A 27,817-nucleotide genomic window follows, 5' to 3' on the forward strand; every position below is an offset into this window, starting at 1 on the left:
ATTGAAGCTTTTGAACTGTGGTGTTGGAGAAGACTCTTGAAAGTTCAAGGAGATAGAACCAGTCAATCCTAAAGGAAATCAACCCTGAAGATTCATTGGAAGGACTGATGCTGAAGCTGAAGCTCCAATACTTAGGCTACCTGATGTGAAGAGGCGACTCATTGGATAAGACCCTGATCCCAGGAAAGACTGAAGGCAGGAGGAGAAGGAGACAACAGAGGATGAGATGGTTCGGTAGCATCATCGACTCAATGAACATGAGTTTGAGCAAACTCCAGGAGATGGTGAAGGACAGGGAAGGCTCGCATGCTGCAGTTCATGGGGTCACAAAGAGTCAAACACAACTGAGCGACTGAAAAACAACAACATGACTGTGTAAGTTTGTTAAAACTTGTCAAAATGAGGTTCCCAAGTTGATGCATTTTATTGTATATACTCAGTCTCAATGAAGCTTTTTTGCCCCTGGCTTGAGGATGGTTAAACAGATAATGGGATAGACTGTGGTGGACATTTCCTTGGTTTTAGCTGTTACAATTGAAGGAAGAAGAAAAACTGGGAGTGGATTGTATTACGATGAGAAAAGAGGCACCATTGACATTACTTCTGATGAGGGTTCCCTCTTTTTTTTTTTTTTGGCCATGTGGCCAATTTAACTTTAGCTGCCCTTAAGGTCCCCTGGAACAAATCATTGACCCGACGAGTCTTAATAATTCATCACCTTACTTTCAAGTCACAGTTTAACTTGGTACCTCTAAAAAAGTTATAAACACTAGTTTTTAGTTCGGGTGACTTAAGGCCACAGCAGAACCAGGAACTGATGAACTGAGAAGACAAAGAACAGCCTGTCTCCTCCCCCCTGCACCAAAAACCTGGAAATAGTTTGTGGGAGCAACAGGCCTCCACTCCCAGGCCCCTGCGAGGTCCTACCCCATGGCCTTCAATGACATCCTGCTGCAGCTGGGGGGAGTCGGCCGCTTCCAGAAGATCCAGGTGATTCTGTTGACTCTGCCCCTGCTCCTGACGTTTTTGCACAACACCCTGCAGAACTTCACCGCCGCCATCCCCACCCACCACTGCCGCCCACCTGCCGACACCAACCTCAGCGAGGACGGGGACCTGGAGGCCTGGCTGCCCCGGGATGGGCAGGGGCGGCCCGAGTCCTGCCTCCTCTTCACCTCCCCCCAGCGGGGACCACCCTTTCCCAATGGCACAGAGACCAACGGCACAGGGGCCACAGAGCCCTGCCCCCACGGCTGGATCTACGACAACAGCACCTTCCCTTCCACCATCGTCACTGAGGTGAGGAGCCCTGGGCCCCCAGCTTCTTCTCCCAACCCCTGTGTCCCCATCTTACCATCCCCACACATACCCACACACACACACAGACTGTGCAAACCTGACCTGAATTTGTCCAAAGACCCTGGAGCTATGAAGCGTTCTGCCCAAAATGCAGGACAGAAAACAGGGGTTGGAATTGAGGTCTTCCTGGTAGAGAAGGTTATGGAACGCCTTGCAGAAAGCTGCTCCCTGCCCCTCCAACCTCCCCCAGAGAGAGAGAGATACTGCTGCTGGAGTTCAATAGTCTACTTTGGTTTCCCTGAGAGTAGGAAGGTGTGGGAGTGGTACAGAGAGGTGGAGAAAGGAGGCAAGCAGAGAGTGGAGGGCAAAGAGAATATTCCTGAGCAGGGGATTCTGGGCTCAGAGTCCTAGAGACAAAAACAATTTCCTGACTTCGTCTAGAAATAGCTCTCAGCAGCTGGGGCCAGGAGATGGAGAGCAGCCAAGGAACTAAGATGGGAAAGAGAACAGGGTTATGGGGAGGGGGAGGGTCCTTTCATCTCTAGTGATTTAACACCCCTCCCCCGAAACACACACACAGTCGATTGTAGAGTCTCCCTGGCCTGCTAAATGGTTCATCCGGCTGAATTCTGCACTCTGTAGCTGTCGCATGGATCGTGCTCTTAACATCTGTTCTAGTCAATGGTCTTTTGGTTGCAAGAAAGAGAAGCTGTCTCCAGTCAGCTCATGAGGAAAGGGATTTCAGGAAATCCAAGGGCAGGAAACAAAGCGTGTCCAGGCTTCATGGCAACTGGAACCAGGGATTGGAGCGCCAGAGGCATCACTACACACTCACTCTATGACTCTCCTCTCGACCCATTTCGTCTATGTGCTCATCTCGCAAGACGACTGCTAATCCCAGCTCTGCCCCATTACCTCTCAGATTTAGGGCCCACCACCAACCGAAGGGGCTTCCCAGGTAACACTAGTGGTAAAGAATCTGCTACCAATGCAGGAGACATAAGAGGCGCAGGTTCGATCCCTGGATTGGGAAGATCCCCTGGAGAAGGGCATGGCAACCCACTCCAGTATTCTTGCCTGGAGAATGCCCATGGACAAAGGAGCCTGGGGGCCTAGAGTCCATGGGGTCGCAAAGAATCACATGAACTCACCAGCCAGAACATTTCCGTAAATCTTAATTCAAATTCTTAGAAAAGGCTCTGATTGGCTCAACCCAACACATTGATGAGTAGCCCCCGTCACAATCCTGCAATTGGCTCAGGTGTCCACATTTAATCTAATCATCACACCAAGGGACAAAATAGTGGGATTATGTGGCCCCTTGCCTGGTAATCAGGGCTGTGCAGAAGGGGCTGTGGGTGAGCACAGTCTCCAGACCTGCCTGATGCAGCATCAGTCTGAAAGCGGTAGGAGTTAAGCCATACTTCCCACTAGCCAGACCCAACACACAGAACTACAAGGTAAGTAAGGATGGCTAGTCCTCCTCCCTCTGAGCGTCATAAGCCATCCCCTCCTGGCATGGCTGAGGGGGAATGCCTTCCTTATTCTCCAGCCTCCACCCAAATTCTGAGACATCCTCTTCCGCCCACCTTAACTTGTATGCTATCAATCCCTCCAATTCTGCTTTCCCGTTTCCCTTCTTAAAACTCTGCACCCTGCTTTCCAAGTTCGACAATACTCCAGGAACTATTAATATCAACCTTGCTGTTGTTCTTCTGTTCAAAACAGCAGGCAGTGTGATCAGAAGCTCAAATTTATTTGGATTCCTTGCCATCTGAAGCAAAGAATCTGGGTGAGTGAGCACCTTAGCTTTCCTTCTAAATGGAGAGTTAGTAGTCATCTTCTCATCAGTTTCGGTGACTGACAAAGCCAGATGCCTACAATTTTCCTGAGTTGTGGGGAGAGGCCAAGAATAATCCAGTCCTCTTCCAACAGGTACTGTGTGTGGGACCAATGTCCACAATATTTTAATGAACACAGCCAGGATAACTCTTCCTTGGGCCAATAATGCCAAAGGCTGCACCAGAAAACACTTCATTAGGATAATAGGCAGCTTACATGTATAGCCCAGTGTGAAGCTGGACCTTTTGAGTTGTGAAGCAAATGCAATAGCCCACAAGTTATCAAGGGTTGCTTAAGCAAGAAGATTAGTCTCAATGAAGATGCTCCACCCAGGCCACATGGCTATATCTAGTAGGCACAGCAGCACAGGTCTCCTGAGGAAGACAGGTCCCAGCTTGCCCCTTGGAAAGAACTCCTAAAGGGCCCTGTATCCCAAAGGGATACTTCATCCCTCTGAATGAAAAGCAAAAAAAATTAGTATAATAAGAAATAAGATGCTAGCTTTGGGTTATAATAATTAAAAAAAAAAAACCTACCTGAGCTCTTCTCCTTATTTTCTTTTTTAGTATTTATTTATTTAGCCAAGTCAGGTCTTAGTTGTATCACGCGAGATCTTTCTTTGCAGCACACGCACGGACTTTCTAGTTGCAGCAAGCAGGCTTCAATATTTATGGCACACTGGCTGATTTGCTCCAAGGCAAGTGGGATCTTAGCTTCCCGACCAGGGATCAAATGTGCATCTCTTGCATTGCAAGGTGGATTCTTAATCACTGGACCACCAGGGAAGTCCCCTCCTATTTCCTTCTGAATTAAAATATCCTGAGTATGCTCCTTGGAAGAAAAGTTATGACCAATCTAGACAGCATATTAAAAAGCAGAGACATTACTTTCCAAACAAAGGACCTTCTCATCAAAGCTATGGTTTTTCCAGTAATCATGTATGGATGTGAGAGTTGGAGTATAAAGAAAGCTGAGTGCTGAAGAATTGATGCTTTTGAACTATGGTGTTGGAGAAGACTCTTGAGAGTCCCTTGGACTGCAAGGAGATCCAACCAGTCCATCCTAAAGGAGATCAGTCCTGGCCGTTCATTGGAAGGTCTGATGCTGAAGCTGAAACTCCAATACTTTGGCTACCTGATATGAAGAACTGACTCATTTGAAAAGTCCCTAATGCTGGGAAAGATTGAAGGCGGGAGGAGGAGGGGACAACAGAGGATGAGATGGTTGGATGGCATCACCGACTCAATGGACATGAGTTTGAGTAAACTCTGGGACTTGGTGATGGACAGGGAGGCCTGGCGTGCTGCAGTCCATGGGGTCGCAAAGAGTCGGACACTGAGTGACTGAACTGAACTAAATAATTGGCAGCTTCTATCTGAACTGTATGAGTCAGGACTCCTGTTTGCTAGTGGCTGCAATTCAACTCAAACTAATCTGAGCATGAAAAGAGGGTATAAAGGTTCCCATAACCCAACCACAAGACAAACAAAGGCAGAGCTGGCTCTAGAGCCCATGGGAACCAGGGCCATGTGTGCAAGACCTTTGTTGGCGTTCATCTGTTCTCTGCATGATGGGCATGTAACTATGACACAGATGCTTCGTTTAACATTGCCACTGCCCATTCTGGGCTCACTTCTAATAACTGTCTCTCTGCTTCACCTTTTTAAAAATTGTTTGAATAATTTTATTTATTTACCTTTGACTGTGTTGGGTCTTCATTGCTGTGCGGATGTTTCTCTAGCTGCAGCAAGCAGGGGCTCCTCTCTAGCTGTGGCACAAAGGCTTCTCGCTGCGGTGGCTTCTCTTGTTGCTGAGCCCAGGTTCTATGGGGCCAGGGCTTCAGTAGTTGAGGCTCCCAGGCTCTACACCAGAGGCTCAATAGTAGTGGCGCACAGGCTTAGTTGTTCCAAAGCACGTGGGATCTTCCAGGACCAGGGATCAAAGTCATGTCTCCTGCATTGGCGGGCAGATTCTTTATCACTCACTGAACCAGCAGGGAAGGCCTCTCTGCTTCAACTTTGAAAAATTCTGGGAAAGACATTTTCTGACCTGGGTCGGGTGCCCACTCCAGATCCAATGACTACAGCGCAGGGAGGGCCTGAGTTACTATGAACGGCCGGCCTGAGTCCGCCTTTCACTTCTGTTCCGCAGTTAAACAGCAGTTACCATTTCGTGGCTCTACTTCCTGGCCCCACTGCCATTCGTTTTCTCTTTTTCTTTCCCCTGAGGCCAGTCTCACAGCATCTTTCATTTATCACAGGCTTTATCAAGTGAGCAGTGCAGAGCTGTCCTAGACAGCAATTCTGAGTCTCCCTCAAATCCACGACTACCCATTCCTATGCTTTGGTTCCTTAGGGACGAATAAACAACAGGTCCTGTTGTATAGCTCAGGGAACTATATTCAATATACTGTGATAAACCATAATAGAAAAGAATATGAAAGAGAAATACATGTGTGTGTAACTGGATCACTTTGCTATACAGCAGAAATGAACATAAGCATACTGTGAGGTACAATGTAAATAAGCTTTGGCGTATATATATAAAGCACTGTATCAGTTCAGTTCAGTCACTCAGTCGTGTCCGACTCTTTGCGACCCCATGAATCGCAGCACGCCAGGCCTCCCTGTCCAGCACCAGCTCCCGGAGTTTACTCAACTGTGTGTGTGTGTGTGTGTATACATATATATATGAGGCCCAGGAGCACACAGAGGTATATGACCCTCAAGAGCCTCAGGTGCACATGAAGAGAACATATATAGTAAAAGTCTGTGCTCACCCTAAGGTGATATAACCCCTTGAACTGTTGCTTTCACAGACGACAAGTACCTTAGGGCAAAGCAGAGGCAGATAAATTCTTTCTGACTACATATTCCATATTCATTTATCAGTTTCTATTCTGAACTACACCCAGATTTCATCACTAGGCTGCATACAAATTGTGTTCTCTTCTCACTCCTCTGACTTCTTTTGTTATTTGACAAATCCTTATTTTTCCATTTTCTCTAAAATTGATAAATCTATTTTTAAAATTGTATTGAAGTACAGTTGATTTCCCTGGAGAAGGAGATGGCAACACACTCCAGTATTCTTGCCTGGAGGGTTCCATGGACAGAGGAGTCTGGCCGGGTACAGTCCATGGGATCACCAAGAGTCGGGCACAACTGAGCAACTATCACTCACAGTTGATTTACAATGTACTTCATAGTGTACTTGTGTTCATTTCTGCTGTATAACAAAGTGATCCAGTTACACACACACACACCCACACACACACATATATATATCTTCTTTTTCATATTCTTTTCTATTACAGTTTATAACAGGATATTGAATAGAGTTCCTCATGCTATCCAGCAGGACCTTGTTGTTTATCCATCCTGTACACAATAGTCTGCGTCTTCTAATCCCGCACTCCTAATCCTCCCCTCCTCCAGCACTTCTCTGACTTCTCTCCTCTTTCCTACACTCTCTTGCTTCTCATCCTTCCATTCCTCAGTTCCAGTCTATCTTATTCCTAACTCCTCCCTACAATGCGTCTCCATCTCCACGGTCGTATTCTATTCACCAGTTTCCAATAAGGACTATTAAAATGAAGTCCCAGTTTGACAAAACCCTAAAATCTTTTTTAAATAAAAGTTATATCAGATAACACATAGAATTACAGAAAAGTAGTTATTTGAATAAAACAGCAATAAAGTCCATTGCTTTTTTTCACTTTTCATTTTATATTCCAGTTCAGTTGCTCAGTCATGTCCGACTCTTTGCGACCCAATGAATCACAGCACGCCAGGCCTCCCTGTCCATCACCAACTCCTGGAGTTCACCCAAACCCATGTCCATTAAGGCAGTGATGCCATCCAATCATATTATCCTCTGTCGCCCCCTTCTCCTCCTGCCCTCAATCTTTCCCAGAATCACGGTCTTTTCAAATGAGTCAGCTCTTCGCATCAAGTGGCCAAAGTATTGGAGTTTCGGCTTCAACATCAGTCTTTCCAATGAACACCCAGGACTGATCTCCTTTAGGATGGACTGGTTGGATCTTCTTGCAGTCCAAGGGACTCTCAAGAGTCTTCTCCAACACCACAGTTCAAAAGCATCAATTCTTCAGCACTCAGCTTTCTTCACAGTCCAACTCTCACATCCATACATGACTACTGGAAAAACCATAGCCTTGACTAGACGGACCTTTGTTGGCAAAGTAATATCTCTGCTTTTGAATATGCTGTCCAGGTTGGTCATAACTTTCCTTCCAAGGAGTAAGCGTTTTTTAATTTCATGGCTGCAGTCACCATCTGCAGTGATTTGGGAGCCCCAAAAAATAAAGTCAGCCACTGTTTCCCCATCTATTTCTCAAGAAGTGATGGGACCGGATGCCATGATCTTAGTTTTCTGAATGTTGAGCTTTAAGCCAACTTTTTCACTCTCCTCTTTCACTTTCATCAAGAGTCTCTTTAGTTCTTCACTCTCTGCCATAAGGGTGATGTCATCTACATATCTGAGGTTATTAATATTTCTCCTGGCAATCTTGATTCCAGCTTGTGCTTCCTCCAGCCCAGCATTTCTCATGATGTACCCTGCATATAAGTTAAATAAACAGGGTGACAATATACAGCCTTGACGAACTCCTTTTCCTATTTGGAACCAGTCTCTTGTTCCATGTCCAGTTCTAACATGTTGCTTCCTGACCTGCATACAGGTTTCTCAAGAGGCAGATCAGGTGGTCTGGTATTCCCATCTCTTTCAGAATTTTCCACAGTTTGTTTAGGGCTTCTCAGATGGCTCAGTGGGTAAAGAATCCTCCTGCAATGCAGGAGATGCAGGTTTGTTCCCTGGGTCAGGGAAGTCCCCTGGAGGAGGACATGGTAACCCATTCCGGTTTTCTTGCCTGGGGAATCCCATGGACAGAGGAGGCTGGCGGTCTACAGTCCACAGGGCCGCAAAGAGTCAGACATTACTGAAGCGACTGAGCGTGCACACATGGCTATTTAACAATGTTGTGTTAGTCTCAGTTGTACAGCAAATTTATTCCATTATACATGTACCTGTATCTATTCTTCTTTAAATTCTTTCCCCCTTTAGGTTGTTGCATAATACTGAGCAGAGTTCCTGTGCTATACAGTAGGTCCTTGTTGATTACCCATTTTAAATATAGCAGTGTGTACATGCCCATCCCAAACTTCCTAATTATCCCTGCCCTCCCCCTCTTTCCCCCGGTAACCATAATCTCCTTCTCTCAGTCTGTAAGTCTCTTTCTGTTTTGTAAAGAAGTTAATTTGTATCATTTTTTTTGTTCATTTGGTTAAATGTATTTGTTCTTTTTTTTTTTTTTAGATTCTGCATTAAGTGACAGAGAGTGATATTTCTCTTACTCTGTCTGAAAGTCCATTGCTCTTCTGAGAAAGTGTTCAAATGCCAGCTTCCCAAATTGTATATCATGTGGTGTGTGCACAGGGTATTAATAGTCCCACAGTAATAATTAAATTCACAAATAAGGACTTCTTTCCAATCAAATCAAGATTATCAAGCAATTATACCTGAAGGATGAATTCATTTGGATATATTAATACACCCTAGGGAGCATTCCCTAAACATCCTGGTCATCCCAGTCCCTTTTCCTTTTTCTTTTTTCTGTTAGTGAAAGAAATGAGTTTTAAAATTCACTCAAAAGTATACAAAAATTAGCTCTTACTTGTAAATGAAATGCCACACTCATTTGTCATCTTTACTTAATTTTAGAGGCGTCTGTGAGCAGTATGATTTTTCTCCAGGTTCTAGAGATGTTTTACTCCACCTCGAAATGAAGTACTTTTAAAATGGGAATCTTTTTTCTAATATTCATTAAAAAGAGCAACAAAAGTTAAACTATTAGTTAAAGTATTCAAGTGCTGCTTACACAAGATTGCAAATAACTACACCCTCTCAGACTTGCTTATGGAAAGTTAAGGGAAGGATGCAAGGGTATTCCACAGAACCCTAGGTCAAGAACTTGAGCCCAGTCTTATGAGAGACCACAATCAGGAGGTTGAGGAGAACCAGCGCATCTGGACTCTCCATCCCTACCTCTCTGGCACTGTGCTGTCACCCTGATCTCTCTGACCAGGTTCCTCATCCTTCTTCCCCTCAGCCCTCCTCCTCTCCCCCTCCTCCCCTCCCCCTCCTCCCCCTGCCTCTCTTCCCCTTCTTTTTTTCCTCCTCTCCCACTCTCTCTCTGTCGCATGATTTCTCAACTCCACTTCCACGTTGTTCCACATTTGGCCCTCTCATCCCAGCTTTAAGTGTCCTTACAAACCTTGCTTCTCTGAGTCCCTTTTCCAAATCTGTAAGAAAAAGAACCAGATTTTTAATTCTGTCAGTGTTCTTCAGCTGCACCCAAGGAGGGACAGGTTAAAGAGCCCTGAAAGAGGGTTAGCGATTAGTGCTTTGAAAAAGGGGAGCAGGCTACTCAGTCATTCCCAAAAATATCTCTTACGTGTTTTGAAATCACTTGAATCATTATCACCAGGAGAAGATGGCAAGAAAGATTGTGTGACTCAGGGAGGCAGGCTCTCCTTATGTGCCGGTCCCAATCCAACATACTCAGCCCACCAGGAAGGATGGAGTGGACTGTGGTGGGGCCAGCCTGGCTCTCCTTGACTCTAGTTCTTCCTTCCTTACAGTGGGACCTTGTGTGTACACGCAAGACTTTGCTGCAGTTGAGTCAGTCCATCTTCATGGCAGGAATACTGGTCGGAAGCTTTGATGTCTGGGATCATGGCAGACAGGTCAGTGATGAACAAGCCTGAATCAAGGAGCAACAGCATAGCCCCTCTAGGCTGGACACAGAGGGGAGACTGGCAGCCCTGAGAATCCAGAGAGGGACACAGAACTGATCCACCCAAGCCTGACCATGTCTGGAAGGTCTGTAGGAATCACACAACTGTCTATCAGCACTTTTCAGGTTCACCTCCTTTCAGTTCCTCCTCACAATACCCTTGTGAAGCCAGCATGAATGTTACCATTAACTGCATTTTACTAATGAGGACACTGAGATTCAGGGATGCAGATAATTTGCCCAAGATGCTTAGAAGGAACCCAGAAAATTATGTTGTTAGTTTTGAGGAGTGGGATTGGAAAGAAGAGAACTTTTCACTCTTTGTTATTATACTGTTTGAACTTTAATGGTAATTCATTACTTTTGTGATTGTGTACTTTTTTTTTTTCCCATCTGCTCTGGGTCTTTGTTGCTGCTCGAGGGCTTTTCTCTAGCTGCAGAGAGCAGGGACTACTCTGTGCTGTGAAGCACAGGCACTAGGCACTCGGGTTTCAGTCACTGCAGCACACAGCCTCAGTAGTTGGGGCGCATGGGTTTAGCTGGTCTGCAGCATGTGGCATCTTCTCGTACCAGAGATTGAATCCAAGTCCCTGCGGACTTAACAGGCAGATTCCTATCCACTGTGCCAGCAGGGAAGTCCTAAAGTAAATATTTAATGTTTACTTTTTAAAAAAAAGTACAGTCACACAGCTAACAAGTGGAAAAAGCAGGACAAGAATCCAGATTTTCTGACACCCAGAAGAAATTGCTTCCCACCACTTCTGCCTTGTGTGTGACATGTGAGTGTCACAGAAACACAAACCTGGCAATCAATAGCAGTGAGGGACCAGCCTCAGGTCTGCCACAACTGTGCACCACAAGAAGGTTATGCCACCTCTCTCAGACATGGCTTTTCCACCTATAAAATGGAGGCTGTGATAAGGGTTAAATTAGTACCTGCAACTCAGTGTTCATTACCCTAACCTTGACTGTCTTCCAGGCCAGAGACCATAAAAATAACCATGGGATGAATATTAAGAGGCAGTTTTCTAAAGAATAAAATTTGAGGGTGTACCCATGGCTGATTCTTATTGATGTATGACAGAAACCCACAAAATTCTATAAAGCAATTATCCTTCAATTAAAAAATAAATTTTTAAAAATTTTAATGAAATTTGAAAATACTATGTCACAGCAGATCAAAGACACAAAATGAGCTTTATTATTCATAAAATATAAGCCACAGTCAAATCCATTTTGAAAAAGTATAAACCTTGCATAGGTTTCCCAAAAATAAAAATCCCATAAACCAAGCTCATGGATACAGAGAAGAGACTGGTAGTTGCTAGAGACAGGGAGGAGGGGATGGCCAAAATGAGTGAAGAAGGTCAAAAGTTACCACGTTTAAGCTACAAAATAAGTAAGTCAAGGGAATGTAATGTAATGTACAGCATGATGACTGTGCTTAATAATCCTGTATTGCATTTGAAAGTCACAAAGTGAGATCTTAAGTGTTCTCATCACACACACAAAAAATCATGGTAACTATATATGGTGATAGACTTTAAGTAAGATTTATTGTAGTGCTCATTTCACAATGTATACAAATATAGAATCATTATATTATACACCTGAAACTATTTCACTGCTGTATGTCAATAATACCTCAATTTAAAAATACATCACAAAAGGCTGTCTCCTAACAGGAATGTTGGTTGTTTCTATCAACCAACAGTCAAAGACTCAACCACACCCCAAAGCAGTAGTTCCCAAACCTTGGAAGCGTGTTAAAAATCAGGTTTCTAGCATACCTTCCAGATATGCGATAGGCCATAAGTGGGGCTCTGGTATCTGGATTGCTTTCAACACACCCCTGTGATTCTGATGAAGGCGTGTGACTCCCTCCACAGAGGTTTGCTGAGATGCATCAGGACCCTGGACAGCAGCAATCCAAGGATCCTCCCAACAACAGGTCCCCTAGATGCCAACCTTCACCCAATTATTCTCCGCCTCCCATCTCAGCATCTACCCCATGGTCACATGCAGGCAGCCTCACAAGCACCTGTTAGATTGCCCAGGGCATCAGGATGAGACAGCCAGGGACACGGGACAGGGGAGCAAGCATTGTGCTTTCCAGGTTTCCCCTCCTTTCACAGGCTGGGCCGCCTGAAGGTGCTGACCTGGAGCTACCTGCTGTTAGTGGTCTCAGGGACCTGCACTGCCTTCGCCCTCAACTTCTCAGCCTACTGCATTTGCCGATTCCTCTCAGGCATGGCTGTGTCGGGTGCCAGCAGCTCGTCTATGATTCTGAGTGAGCGGGAACCCAGGAGGGTCAGCTCATGGGGACTCCTCAATCACAAGGGTGCAGTGACCCAGGGAACCTGATAGATGCAAACCTCAACTCCTTCCCTGAGTACCTGTCCCAGCCCATTCTGATCTATCTGGGTCTTTCCTGGAGTAGGTAGTGCTCCAAGAAAAAAAAAATTAAGATCATGGCCTCTTTGGTGGCTCTGATCATTTGGGGCTGGAATTTATAGGTATTTAGGAATCATTGTAAGGATGAACTAAGTAAAGACTCAGAGACTGGAGTGGGGTTGCTTAGAGAAGCCAGGGAATCTTTTATTCAACACTTGTTTATTAAATACAATTTCAAAAGGCATTTAATTATGTCACATCCAGCACTGTGGATAAACAAGTGAACAAAAAGACACTACCCATGACCTTAAAGAGTTAATAGTAGACTGGGTGAGCTGCCAAGCAGTTACAAATTGGTTTACTAAAGGCGAGGATGGGGGCTATCCTGGATGATGTGGGAGTTCAGAAGTGGGGTGCTCAATCAGGACTTGGGGAGCCAGGAAATCACCCCAGAAGTGGTAACATCTAAGCTCAGAACTGCACAAAATGTGAGGCAGAAAGAGAGGAAGTAAAGTTCTTGGGCAGAGTTCTAGACAAAAAGAAAAGAATATACAAGTCCCTGAGGCCAGAGTATGACCCCTAGGAGGAAATGAAAGTGCTGCAGAATGGCCTGAGCATAAGGCTCATTCATCTCTATTTCCCAGGTCAAGCAAAGGCCATGGCACAGGATCTTCAACTCTAAATGCTTGTTGAATTAAAACGAGTTGAAGGAAGTGCAGAGGGAGCAGCTGTAGGCAGGTCAAAAGAGGTTTGGGAGAAGCAAGGAAATATGAATGTTGAGGTTGGTGACACTGATTAGGAGCGTTCATAGGAATTCAGAACCTTCTAGACCATCCCTACACACACACACACACACACACACACACACTGAACCTAACCAAATATCATACCATCCTTACCTTATCCAATGAGGGGCCTAGGGGTGCAGACCAGGACTGAGCTCACGAGATGAGCCCTTCCACTCCAGTGTGAGGCTCCTCCTCCACCCCCCAAACATACACATACTCACACAACCGACTTCAACCGAAGCTCTGCTCTTCTCCCCAGGTCTGGAGTGGTTGCCCATCCATGCCCGTCCAAGTCTGGGCCTCCTATTAGGATTTGTTCCCAGCCTAGGCCAACTCTTCCTGGCTGGCATGGCTTACACTCTGCCCCACTGGCGCCACCTGCAGCTGTTGGTGTCTCTGCCCCTCTTCATTACCTTCGTCTACTCCAGGTGAGTGGGACCTCAGTGTAAGGTAGAGTGCTCAAAATAAGTCACAGATGGATATAGCATCTCCTAGAACACCCCTTCCCTTCCTCCTTAAGTATCAAAGCAGAGCAAAGCAAAAAGAATCAATGTCCACAGTGATAGGTGAGGAAGACCATGGCCAGAAAGGACTAAGACTTGTCCCAGGTCTCCCAAGTAGACAGGGATAATCCTTGAAGTAGAACCCAGAGCTCCTAACCTCAGCCCAGGATTCTTTTCACCCCTCCCAGCTGTCTTCCCACTCTGGTCTGTGCCTTTCTCAGAAACCCACAACTCTGTCAATTCAGGCTAAATTCATGCCACCCCCAAACCCCACCCACAGGTTCTTCGTAGAGTCTGCCCTCTGGCACTCCTCCTTGGGGAACCTGGACCTCACCCTGAAGGCCCTGCAGAGAGTGGCCCAGATCAATGGGAAGCAAAAAGAGGGCGCCAAGCTGAGTGTGGAGGTGAGACCCCCTCCCAAGACCCTCTGTGATACCCCACCAGGGCTCCTCCACCTGCCCCCCCATTCTAGAATCCAGGTCGTCTGGGGCTTCCCAGGAAGAGGGTGGAGGGAGGGGTCCCCAGGGGAAGCTAAGTGCTGAGCCCCATCTATCCAAACAGCTGCTCCAGATGAGTCTGCAGAAGGGCCAAGCCCAGCCATCGATGCTGCAGATGCTGCGCTCCCCTGCTCTCCGTCAGCTCTTCTTCTGTATCGTCCCACTGTGGTAGGTCCATCCCCACTCATGTAAGAAAAAGACAAACTGATGGGCAGATAAGCAGACTGAGGAAAACAGGACATCCTGGGTAGGTGGGAGGCTGAGGGAAGCCCCGCCTCCAGTGGGAAAGGACATGGGTATTCTGGAGACTCAGAGGGCTCCCCACCTGCTGAGGGAGAGAGAGAAAGCCCAGCTCTACCTCCTCTCCTGAGCTTGCATCTCAGCCAAGCGGCACCACTGACCTTGAGAAGAAAAAAAAAAGCAGCCACCCCAAGAAGCCCTGAGCTTCTGGACCTAAGAGTTCTGTATCACAGGCCCTCACGTTCTCCTGAAGAAGTCTGCATTCTTCTAATTGCCATGTAACAAATTACATACTTAACAGCTTGAAATAGCACACACTTATTAGCTCACCATTTCCATGGGTCAGGAATCCAGGCAGAGCTTAGCTGAGTTCTCAGCTTAGGACTTCACATTCTCATCTGGATACTCAACTCGAGAAGACTCCACTTCTAAGCTCACCCAGGTTGTTCAGTAGCCCAGTCATGTCCAACTCTTTGCGACTCCATGGACCACAGCACACCAGCCTTCCCTGTCTTTCACTATCTCCTGGAATTTGCTCAAGTTCATGTCCACTGAGTCAAAGATGCCATCCAACCATCTCATCCTCTGTCGCCCCCTTCTCCTGCCCTCAATCTTTCCCAGCATCAGGGTCTTTTCCAATCAGTCAGCTGTTTGCATCAGGTGGCCAGAGTATCGGAGTTTCAGCTTCAGCATCAGTCCTTCCAATGAATATTCAGAGTTGATCTCTTAAGGATTGAGTGGTTTGATCTCCTTGCTGTCCAAAAGACTCTCAAGAGTCCACAATTTGAAAGCATCGATTTTTCAGCTGTTACCTGAACTTATTTCCTTGCAGTTGAAGGGCTGAGGCTTCTTGCTGGCTATCAGCTGGGAGTTAACCTCAGCTTCTAGAGATTGCTCTCAGTTTTTCACAAGGACTTTCCCACCATGGCTGCTCACTTCATCACACCAGCAAGGAGCATCTCTAGAGTGGGTCTGCTAGCAGGGGCCCATCCTGGAGGCTGTCTGCCGCTATGTCTTCCTAAATACTATGCAATGTGTCCCTGGCAAGGGGGTCGTTTGCAGTTGACAAGAGTATAACCATGATCTCACTTGATTTGCATACTTCCATAACTGTTCTGAAGGAAAACTTAGAGGGCGGCAGAGGATGAGATGGTTAGATAGCATCACTGATTCAACAGACATGAATTTGAACCAACTCTGGGAGACAGTGAAGGTACAGGGGAGCCTGGTGTGCTGCAGTCCATAGGGGTCACAAAGAGTTGGATGTGTGAGGACACACGCACGTGAGTGCACACACACACACACACAGAGAGCAGGGAAATGGAAGGAGGGGAAGAGGACCTGTTGTAAGGTAAAAACATTATTTTCTCCTAGGTAATTTTTAAACATATGATAGATAACATTCTTTTTTTCTTTAGAATTAAAGGAAGACTTTCTTATTTGCATTCAAAATATAAAAAACCCAATGAAAGATTAATATAAGGCCTAAAGGAAAGAACAGATAGTGAGAGCAGTTTGCCAACTGTAATTACCATGTAGACGTGGTATGCCTACTACTCAAAGCATATCCCCTCTGTTCCTGCCCCAGGTCCATACTCCTTTTCAGCCTTTATGGCATGGTCATGAGTCTGCAGTTTCGAGATCAACATCTACCTGGCCCAGGTGTTCTTCATGATTGTGGACCCACCATTTTATTTCCTGGGCTTTTTGGCCACCAAATCACTTGGCCGCAAACGTACCCAAACAGCCTCCTTGCTGTTGTCTGGCGTCTTCATTGTGACCTGTGCAATGATACCTCTGGGTGAGTACCGCCCCATTCCAGCTCCCGTCCTGGTCCTTCCCCCAGCCTGGCTCTCAATCTGGCCCAAGTCAGCTACCCAGAGGGTGTGAAAAACTCAAGGCTCCTCCAAATCTTTCTCAGCACGTTATCACCACCACTTTTCCTTCCAGATCACATATTCCTCCGCATCACGATGGCCGTGATAGGAAAAGGCTGTTTGATTGGCTCCATAAACTGCCTCTTTATGTATGTGGGGGAGCTGTACCCCACAGTAATGCGGTGAGTGGGGGAGTTGGGGAGGAGTCCTGGGATGGAACAATCAGGCCCTAGGGCCAGATGGTTTCCAGTCGGAAAGAGCACAAAGGTCAAGCAATTATTTTTTAAGGCAAGAAAGAAAAAAACACACAGAAACTAGAACAAATTAAAGACAAAAAGGAAGATGGTACTAGTAACTCAAAATACATCAGTCGATACAATAAATGTAAACAGATTAAACCTACCAGTTAAGAGAGAGATTTTTTTTTACCTAGGTTTTTTTTAATCTAGTTCATGATTTTATCTAGTTCAAGTGTAAACTACATGAACTAGATAAAATCAACGTGGATTATCTGGTAGGTTTAATCTGTTTACATTTATTGTATTGACTGATATGTTTTGGGTTACTAGTACCACTCTCCTTTTTGTCTTTAATTTGCTCTCATTTCTGAGTAGTTTTAAACAGATTAAACCTACCAGTTAAAAAACAGATAATCCAAGTGGATTTTATCTAATTCATGTAGTTTACCAGAGACCCATCTAAAACGTGAGACCATTAAAATCTTAAATGTGGAGAAATAGAAAAGGATATACTAGGCAAGTATTAACCAGAAGACAGGTAGTTAGAGAGGTCAAAATAGACTTTAAGAGCAAAAAAGTACAATAGCTAAGAATATGGCCCAGAATTCCCTAATGGTCCAGTGGTTAGGACTCAACACTTTCACTGCCAGGGCCCCAGGTTCAATCCCTGGTTGGGGAATTAAGATCCTGCAGGTCACATGGTGCAGCCAAAAAACAAAAAGAATATGGCTCTGGTATAAAAGGTAACTAGTCTAAATGTTCAGTCATCTTAACTATAAAACACAAATAATAATAGTACCAGAAATAGATTAAATAGAAAATAAATATATGAAAGAAAGTCAAAACAAAAAGTCAATCTTTGAAAATACCAATGAAATGGGCAAATGCCTGGTAATAATAATAAATTTTTTAAAAGACTAGACATGAATAAATATTGGGAATAAAAAACTGAACAATAGATCTAGAGTAGTTAAGATGCAAAAATTTAATTATGTAAGTAAAGATGCAAAAAATCTACAAACAAGTCTATACTGATAAATTCTAAATTTGGATTAAATTGACAAATTCTTTGTAAAAATAATATAGGAAAACTAATTCTAGAATAAATTAAAAATTTGAATAATAAACTTTAAAATCTCATCTCAAAAGAACACCCTGCCCAGATATTAATACAAGTGAGTTCCACCACATTTTCAAGGAACAAACCTTCCAGTGTTATATAAATGATTCCCCAAAACAGAGAAAAAGGAAAACTATGTCAACTACATTCTGTGAAGCAAGGTGATACTGAAACCAAAGGAGATTAGTTATGAAATGAAGATAACAGGCCAATGTTACTCATAAACAGATACAAAAATCCTAAACAAAATATTAGAAAAATGAATTCAGTGATGTATAAAAAAAGATTATACATGATCTCAAGGAGAGTTGATCTCAAGAAAGCAAGGATAGTTTTACATTAGAAAATACATTAAGGACTTCCCTGGCAGTCCAGTGGCTAAGACTTGGAGCTTCCACTGCAGGGGGCACAGGTTCAATCCCCTGTCAGGAACTATGATCCCACATGTCATGGAGCATGGAAAAATATATATAGATATAGATATAACCACATTAACAGATTATCATCCCAATAAAATTTTAAAAAAACAAACCTTGAATAAAAATTAACATCCAGGGACTTCCTTGGTGGTGCAGTGCTTAAGACTTCACCTTTCAATGCAGGGCATATGGGTTCCATCCCTGGTCAGGGAACTAAGAGCCCACATGCCTCACAGTCAAAACATCAAAATATAAAACAGAAGCAAAATCCAATAAAGACTTTTAAAATGGTTCACATCAAAAAAAAATTTTAATTAACATCCATTAAAAACAGTCTTAGTAAAACAACAATAGAAAAAAAATTAACTTGATAGAAACAGCTACCAAAAATCCACAACAAATACTATTATTAATGGTGAAACTTCAGAAGCATTCTCTGTACATTTGGGAATAAGACCAATGTGCCTGCTATCTCCCTTTCTATTCAACATCATCCTAGAGAGTGTGATCAGTGCCTGGGATAAGAATAATAAAAGAAACAGGACCGGAAAGGAAAAATCAAAGCTATCACTACTTAAGGAGGATGTAGCTGTCTGTATATAAAATAGATAACTAATAAGAACCTACTGTTCAACAGAGGGAACTCTACTCAATACTCTGTAATGACCTATATGAGAACAGAATCTAAAACAGAGTGGATATATGTATATGTATAACTTCATTGATTCTCTTTGCATATAGCAGAAACATAATATTGGAAGTCAACTATACTCCAGTGAAAATTAATTTTAAAATATACATATAAAAATCTAAAATTATTAGACATAGTAAAGTTTGGCAAGGTGACTGGATACAAGGTCAATAAATGAAAGATCAAGGGACTTCCCCGATGGTCCAGTGGCTAAGACTCCACCCTCTCAATGCAGGGTGCCCAGGTTCAACCCTGGGTCAGGGGACCGGATCCCACAAGCCTCAGCTAAGAGTCCATGTGCCGCACTAAGTCCTGGTGCAGCCAAATAAATAAATCAATGTTATAAATAAATAATCAATTGCAGTCTCTACTCTTCCAAAAGAGATTTTTTTCAATTCCTGTATCAATAAAAATGTTTAAATATATTAAAATATATTAAAGAAAATGTAAATAAATGTATTATGTGCAGGGATAGGAAATCTCATAATGTCAACTCATAATTGACATAAGTTGATATTAAAATGTCAACGGTTCCAATATTGATATATAAATTCAATGCAATTCTGATGAAAATCCCAATGGATATTTTCAAGAAACCAGCAGGTAAATTCTAAAATGTATATAAAAGTACTGTGGGCCAAGTATAACTAAGGTATTTTTTAAAAAGGACAGAGGGAAAGGACGTGCCCTACCAGAAATTAAGACATATTATAAATTCTGGCTATAAAATTGTAGTAATTGAGATAGTGGATGCCAGAGCAGGAAGGGACAAACTGTCCAATGGAAAAGAATAGCAAGCCCCAAAACAGATCCACTGGGAAAAACACTGCAGGTGACTGGATAAAGCCTGGACTATTGAACAACTAGTACCAGGACATCTGGGCTTTCCTGGTGGCTCGGTAATAAAGAATCTGCCTGCAACACAGGAGACACAGTGTCGATCCCTTGGTTGGGAAGATCCCCTGAAGAAGGAAATGACGACCCGCTCCACTGTCCTTGCCTGCGAAATCCCATGGACAGAGGAGCCTGGTGGGCTGTAGTCCATGGGGTTGCAAGAGTCAGACATGACAGCAACTAAACCACCCACCACCAACAGGACACCTATTTACCTATATCAGAAATAAATAAAATCCAATCCATATTTCAACCTTAAAGAAAAATTAATTTCTGTTGAAGCGGGGAGGATTTCTGAAGACATTCTTTAAAAAGGCTAACCAAAAAAGAAACACTGATAAATTTTTCTATGTTAGATTTTTTTTTTCTCCTGGCCATTTGTTTCACCATAAACAAGGTGAAAAGAGAAAAAGAAGGTATTTACAAGGATTTGTACACAGCATTTATAAAGAACTTCTGGAAATCAATGAGAGGAAAAGACTATTTCCATTAAAGTAACAGAATAACATCGACAATAATCCCCCCAAATATAAAGTATTTTTAAATATCCTTGAAGTATTTTTAAATCTCCACCAAGGAGCTGGAAAACTAGGCCAACCATCTAAGGGCAGTTGGGAATTGGGAGCCCGGAGAGGTAAGCAGAGCTCCTGAGCAAGCGCTACACATGAGGAAGAAAGTCACGTGCATTCTCTCTGATCTCAGAATCAACTGCTTAACACAGTACTGGGGATCCTGGACAACACTGCTGTATTCAGAAATAAAAAGAAATAAGAAATTTGGTGTCTTCCCTGGTGGTACGATGGACAGGAATCTACCTGCCAGTGCAGGGGACACGGGTTTGATCCCTAGTCAGGGAAGATTTCACATGCTATGAAGCAACTAAAGCCCAGGAGCCACACCTACGGAATCCCATACACCTAGAACCTATTCTCTGAAACAAGAGATGCCACTGCAATGAAAAGCACCCCCACTGCAACAAGGAGTAGCCCCCACTTGCCACAACTAGAGAAAGGCTGAGTGCAGCAACAAAGACACAGCACAGCCAAAAATAAATAAATCTTAAAAAATAAAAATTAAAAGAGGAGTGTTTACAACATCATTATTTAGAGAGATTATGACCATCATCCTAAATAAACCAATAAAATCAATGTGTGTGTGCTTAGTTGCTCAGTCGTGTCTGACTCTTTTCAACTCCATGGACTTCAGCCCGTCAGGCTCCTCTCTCCATGGGGATTCTCCAGGCAAGAATACTGGAGTGGGTTGCCATGCCCTCCTCCAGAGGATCTTCCTGACCCAGGAATCAAACCCAGGTCTCCCAATTTGTAGGTGGATTCTTTACCATCTGAGCCACCAGAATCAATAAACAAAATTAATAAAACAGTTTAGCAGGATGGTGGTTACGAAATCAAATTACCAAATGTCAAGAGCAATAACATAGAAGCTATACCCTAGAAGCAGTAATCTAGAGAAAAAATCCAGAAGATAACCTAGAAAATCTTTGAAAATGAAGACACTATTCAGAAAAGCACATAAAGCAAGATATTACCAGGAAATTAACAGAGGACACCCAAGACTTCCATGGAGAAATTTTCTGAAACCTTCTTAAGATATAAAGATTATCTTAGTAAATGGGGAGACATTCCACACTCTTGTTTAGAATAACATAATAAAGATGTCAAGTTAACTTTTAGAAATTTATAGAAATTCAACAGAATCTAATCAGAATTTCAATTAGATCATTTTTAGGAACTCCAAAATTATTCTAAAATTTATAAAGAAGAAAAAAGACCATAATTGCTAGTCAGTTCTGAAACAAAGCAAAGAGGAGTCTCTCACTCTACCATCTATAAAGACATATAACAAAGCCATGGTATGTCTGTGGCTTTCTTGGTGCAAAAAGAAACAAACAGAATTAATGAGAGGGCTTGGAAACTAATAGATACAGATGGAGACAAGGATCATATGAAGACAGAGGCGGGGGAGGAGGAAGGAAGGGGAGGGAGAGGAAGAGGAAAAGAGAAATATGGCAACTATACTGATTCGATTATATCAAAAAGGACTTCTGCTTATTGAAGGATGCAATGGACAAATTTAAAAGACAGGAATTCCCTAGTGGACCAGTGGTTAGGACTCGGCGCTTTCACTGCTGGGGTCTGGGTTCAATTACCGATCAGAGAGCTAAGATTCCACAAGCAAGCCACAAGCAAAAAAAAAAAAAAAATATATATATATATATATATTAAAAGACAGAGGGTAGATTAGGAGGAGGTTTTTACAACATTTAACACTGAAAAGTTCAAATATTAAAAATATAAATGCTGCTGCTGCTGCTGCTAAGTCGCTTCAGTCGTGTCTGACTCTGTGCGATCCTGTAGACGGCAGCCCACCAGGCTGCCCCATCCCTGGGATTCTCCAGGCAAGAACACTGGAGTGGGTCGCCATTATGGAACACCTACAAATCAACAAGAAAGAGAAGGAATTCCAGTAGAAACTTTACAAAAGAAATAAATACATGGGTATTTTATAGACAATGAAACCCAAAAGATTAACTACATGAAGAATGAGATTGTCACTTTGCACACATTAAAGTGGCAACATTAAAAAGCTGGATTATGCCAACTGTTGTGGCCACAAGAGAATACGGAACCCCTAAATCCCCACGTGACCTACACGCACCACTGGTGGGTATGAAAGTTGGTGCTGCTATTCTAGAGAACTACTGGCAGCACACACACACACACACAGCCCTAACCACTCCCTTCTTGGGCTTCATCTTAGAGAACTTTTCACATAGGAATGCGTACATGATCCATGCTCGAGCACACTCACTGCAGTGTTGTTTGAGGTCATGGCTGATGGGCAGCAGTCTAGACATTTAGGTGAACCATGGAGAGATGCCCGCTGTGGAGGGCTGTGCAACAGTAGGTAAACGTATAGGTATGGAAATACCTTTGAAACAGAGTGTTGAACTAACACAACATTATAAAGCAATTATACTCCAATAATAATAATAATAATAAAAAGAGTGCTGAATGAAATGAGAAATAGAATGATCTATTACTTATACCATTTAGGTAAATTAAAATATTTGTACACGAAACAATACAAGAACATATGCAAATAAAAAATGCATATCAAACGTGATAGAATAAGTTGACTTTGGCAAGGAAGGGATTGGGAGAGGAGAACGATATTATAGCTATGGTTTTTCTAGTCGTCATGTACGGATGTCACAGTCGGACCATAAAGAAGGGTGAATGCCAAAGAGTTGATGCTTTCGAATTGTGGTCCTGGAGAAGACTGTTGAGACTCCCTTTGACTGCAACAAGATCAAACCCCTCAATCCTAAAGGAACTCAACCATGAATATTCATTGGAAGGACTGATGCTGAAGCTGAAGCTCCAATGGGCCACCTGGTGTGAAGAGCCGATTCACTAGAAAAGACCAGACCCTGATGCTGGGAAAAATCGAGGGCAGGAGAAGGGGGCAACAGAGGATGAGATGGCTGGATGGCATCATTGACTTAATGGATTCAGTGTGCGCAAACTCTGGGAGATAGTGAAGGACAGGGAAGCCTTGTCTGCTGCAGTCCATGAGGTTGCAAAGAATCAGACATGACTTAGCAACTGAACAACGATGATTATATTGATAAAAAGGACTCAACAATTAAGATGGGGAATAAAAAGTCCTTTCAAGTACAAATGATAATAGAGGGTGAAGGTCATGAACTGAGCTTTATAATTAACTCAACCCTCTGCTTCTGGGGTTCAAAAAAAAAATGTAGAAAAAGAGAGAGTGACTAGGCTGGTACTTTAGATAAGGTGATCTGGGTGGGTCTCCTCTGTAAGGATCAAAGGCAAACAGTAAAGAATAAATGAGGAAAGAAAGGGATAGGGCGAAAGATAAGAACTGGGTAGTCAGGACACATCACATAGGAATTTAGAAAGAAGTCAGATTTTTTTCTAGCCTGATGAGATATCACTGGTGATTTTAAGCAGAGGGTGTAAGGATCTGAGTTACAGTTTTTAAAGATCACTTTGTGGGAATTTGGGGTTGACATACATACACTATTGGTTTTATTTGTTGTTATCCAGTCACTAAGTCGTGTCCAACTCTTTGGGACCCCATGGACTGCAGCATGCTAGGCTCCCCTGTCCTTCACTATCTCCCAGAGTTTGCCCAAATTCATGTCAGCATCATGCTTCAGCATGAGTCCTTCTTATGAATATTCAGGGTTGAATTCCTTTAGGATTGACTGGTTTGATCTCCTTGCAGTCCAAGGGGCTCTCAAAAGTCTTCTCCAGCACCACAGTTTGAACACCATCAGTCCTTATGAATATTCAGGGTTGATTTTCTTTAGGATTGACTGGTTTGATCTCCTTGCAGTCCAAGAGACTCTCAAAAGTCTTCTCCAGCACCACAGTTTGAAAGAATCAGTTCTTTGATGCTCAGCCTTCTTTATGATCCAACTCTCACATCCACACATGACTACTGGAAAAACCATAGCTTAAACCATATGGATCTTTGTTCACAGTGATGTCTCTGCTTTTTAATACATTGTCTAGGTTTGTCATAGCTTACCTTTCAAGGAGCAAGCGTCTTTTAATTTCATGGCTGTAGTCACTGTCCACAGCGATTTTGGAGCCCAAGAAAATAAAATCTGTCACTTCTATTTGTCATGAAGTGATGGGACTGGCTGCCATGATCTTAGTTTTTTGAATGTTGAGTTTTAAGCTAGCTTTTTCACTCTCCTCTTTCACCCTCATCAAAAGCCTCTTTAGTTCCTCTTCATTTTCTGCCATTAGAGTAGCATCATCTGCATAGCTGAGGTTGTTGATATTTCTCCTGGCAATCTTATTTCAGCTTGTGACTCATACAGCCAAGCATTTCACATGATGTACTCTGCATAGAAGTTAAATAAGCAGGGTGACAATATACAGCCTTGACACACTCTTTTCCCAGTTTTGAACCAGTCCATTGTTCCATGTCCAGTTCTAACTGTTCCTTATTTACCCACATACAGATTTCTCAGGAGACAGGTAAGGTGGTCTCTTTAAGAGTTTTCCAGTTTTTTGTGATCCACACAGTCAAAGGCTTTAGTCAATGAAGCAGGAGCAGATGTTTTTCTGGAATTCCCTTGTTTTCCCTTTAATGTAGCGAATGTTGGCAATTTGATCTCTGGTTTTTCTATGTTTCTTGAACCCAGTTTGTACATCTGGAGGTTCTCAGTTCACATACTGCTGAAGTCTGGCTTGAAGAATTTTGAGCATAACCTTCCTAGCATCTGAAATGAACACAATTGTATGATAGTTTGGACATTCTTTGGCATTGCTCTTCTTTGGAGTTGGATTGAAAACTGACCTTTTCAGTGCCATGGCCACTGAGGAGTTTAATCTCTGCAACTTCTGTTAGGTCCTTACCATTTCTGTGCTTTATCATGTCAATCCTTCCAGGAAATGTTCCCTTGATATCTCCAATTCTCTTGAAGAGGTCTCTAGTATTTCCCATTCTGTTGTTTGGCTCTACTTCTTTGCATTGTTCATTAAAGAAGCCCTTGTTTTTTTTTCTTTTTTTTAAATATAAATTTATTTATTTTAATTGGAGGCTAATTACTTTACAATATTGTATTGGTTTTGCCTTCTTATCTCTCCTCAATGTTCTCTGGAACTCAGCTTTCAGTTGGATGTATCTTTCCCTTTCTTTACCTTTCACTTCTCTTCTTTCCTCAGCTATTTGTAAAGCCTCCTCCAAAAGAAGACAACCATTTTGCCTTCTTGGATTTTTCTTTGGTATTTTGGTCACTGCCTCCTGTACAATGTTACATACCTCCATCCATAGTTCTTCAGGCAGTCTATCAGATCTAATCCCTTGAATCTATTCATTACCGCCACTGTATAATCATAAGGGATTTGATTTAAGTCATACCTGAATGGCCTACACTACCGATACTATATATAAACAGATAACTAATGAGAACCTCCTGTATAGCACAGAGAACTCAGCTTGGTGTTCTGTGATGACCTAAATAGGAAAGAAATCCAAAAAGGACAGGACATACATATACATGTAGCTAGTTCACTTTGCTGTACAGCAGAAAATGACATAGCAGTGCAAAGAAACTATAATCCAATTTTTAAAATAAATAAAGATCACTTTGGCTTCCTCGTGGAGAATAGACTGGGAATAGAAGGGCCCAGAGTAGAAATGGGGCAACTCCCCTGGTGGTCCAGTAGCTAAGACTCTGTGTTCCCAATGCAGGGGGCCCTGGTTCGATCCCTGATCAGGGAACTAGATCCCACAAGCTGCAACAAAGATCAAAGATCCCTAGTGTCATGACTAAAACCCATCACAGTCAAATAAAATAATTTTTAAAAAACAAAAGTAGAAATGGGATGACCGGCCAGGAGCTTACTGCAATGGCACTGGCAAGAGGTGAAAATGACTCATAGTAACCTGGGGCTTCCCTAGAGGCTCAGTTGGTAAAGAATCTGCCTGCAATGCAGGAGACCTGGGTTCAATCCCTGGGTTGGGAAGATAACCTGGAGAAGAGAATGGCTACCCACTCCAGTATTCTTGCCTGGAGAATCCCATGGACAGAGGAGCCTGGCAGGCTACTGTCCTTGGGGTCACAAGGACATGACTGAGTGACTAACCACTTTCACAGCCTGGTGGGCAGTGGTTGTGGAGATGGAGAGGAGGGAGCTGATTCTGAATGTGTTTTGAAGGAAGAGCCATCCAAAGATGTGGGGAAATAAGGGAACAGGAGTCATCAGGACGATTACTAGATACTTGAACAACTGGGTCATTCGACGTGCCCATCGATGTGCCAGGATGGGGAATCTGAGCGAAGAGCAGATGTGGAGGTAGAAACGAAGAATTCTTGCCATATAAAATTTGAGGGGCCTTTTAGACACCCAAAATGAAGGTGTTGGGTAGGAAGCTGGATATGGTGTCTGGAGCTTGGGGAAGAGGTTGGTTGGGGATTTGTTCACAGTTATACAGTAAGTTCAAATTGGAACCGGAACCCTGGCTTCTTGGTCCTGAAAACAGTTACTATCAACTTTCCTTTTAGCCAGCCAGGGTAAGTGCATCCCTGTGAAAAACAAATGAAAGTGTTAGTTGCTCAGTCATGTCCGACTCTTTGTGACCCCATAGACTGCAGCCCGCCAGGCTCCTCTGTCCATGGAATTCTCCAGGCAAGAATACTGGAGTGGGTTGCCATTCCCTTCTCCGGGGGATCTTCCCAACCCAGGGGTCAAGCTCCTGTCTTCTGCATTACAGGCAGATTCTTTACCATCTGAGCCACCAGGGAGGAATGTGAAAGAAGAAAACACGATTGACAGGCAGAGTTAGGGCACCCACAGACCTCACTGGCCTCACCGGGGTGCTCTCCCTCCCTGCAGGCAGAGAGGTGTGAATGTGACAAACTGCTTGGCGAACATAGGCAGCATTCTGAGCCCGCTGGTGGGCATGACCTCCGACCTCTACCCTTCCCTGCCTCTTTTCATCTATGGAGGGGTCCTCGTGGCTGCCTGCCCCATCACTGCCCCCCTGCCAGAGACGCGGGGGCTGCCGCTGCCCAACACACTGCAAGACCTGGAGAGAAGGTAGGCTTCCCCCCACACCCTCAGAGCTCTAGGACCGCACAAATCCTTGATCCAGTCCATTCAACAAAAAAAAAGAAAAAAAAAAAAACAGATCCAGGGGAGACCGGGGACTTGTTGGGGTCATTCAGCTAGACTCTGGTGGAGCCAAGGCCAGAATCCAGCCCTCTGGCTTCCCTGGTCCTGTTTTCACAGATAGAGCCCCCTAGAATCCTTTCTGGGGCTCTCAACTCTTGGAAACAGTGGGAGATTTGGACATAAAGTGGGACAACTGAGCACAAACCTAAAAAGGATCCCCCATCTCTACTCCCACACCCCGCTTCTCCTTCCCCTGTAGGTGGAAAGAGAAATCGGGGCAGAAGCAGCAGGAGCAGCAGATGGTCCCGCTCCAGCCTCCTGAGAACTGAGCAGGGGCAGCGGGTGGACGGAGTCCCTGCGTCCCCACACCAGGAGGAGGGAAGGAGAAACGGCAGCCAGGGGAGGATGGGCGGGGCCTCTACTGGACCTGTGGTTCCAGAGAATACTTCCCCGGGGCCCCCAGTCCCAGCCAGACCCATCCTATCATTTCATTAAAAACAGCTATGCACATAAAATGA

At 43.7% G+C, this 27,817-nt stretch overlaps 1 protein-coding gene and 1 non-coding gene across 2 annotated transcripts; both read left to right on the forward strand.

Moving 5' to 3' along the window:
* Positions 1–310: 310 nt before the first annotated feature.
* On the forward strand, positions 311–27,817 carry LOC113886373 (solute carrier family 22 member 6-like). Its single transcript, XM_027532538.1, is given in 12 exon segments — positions 311–1,299; positions 9,801–9,875; positions 9,877–9,905; positions 12,091–12,245; positions 13,397–13,565; positions 13,921–14,044; positions 14,202–14,305; positions 15,966–16,010; positions 16,012–16,178; positions 16,328–16,436; positions 27,021–27,224; positions 27,559–27,817. Coding segments are annotated over 12 exon segments (1,620 nt in total). The 5' UTR covers positions 311–930; the 3' UTR covers positions 27,629–27,817.
* On the forward strand, positions 17,100–17,172 carry TRNAE-UUC. Its single transcript has one exon. It is a non-coding gene; the product is annotated as a tRNA-Glu (tRNA).

The sequence above is a fragment of the Bos indicus x Bos taurus genome, chromosome 29 (assembly GCF_003369695.1).
Source record: "Bos indicus x Bos taurus breed Angus x Brahman F1 hybrid chromosome 29, Bos_hybrid_MaternalHap_v2.0, whole genome shotgun sequence".
In the NCBI taxonomy this organism is placed as follows: domain Eukaryota; kingdom Metazoa; phylum Chordata; class Mammalia; order Artiodactyla; family Bovidae; genus Bos; species Bos indicus x Bos taurus.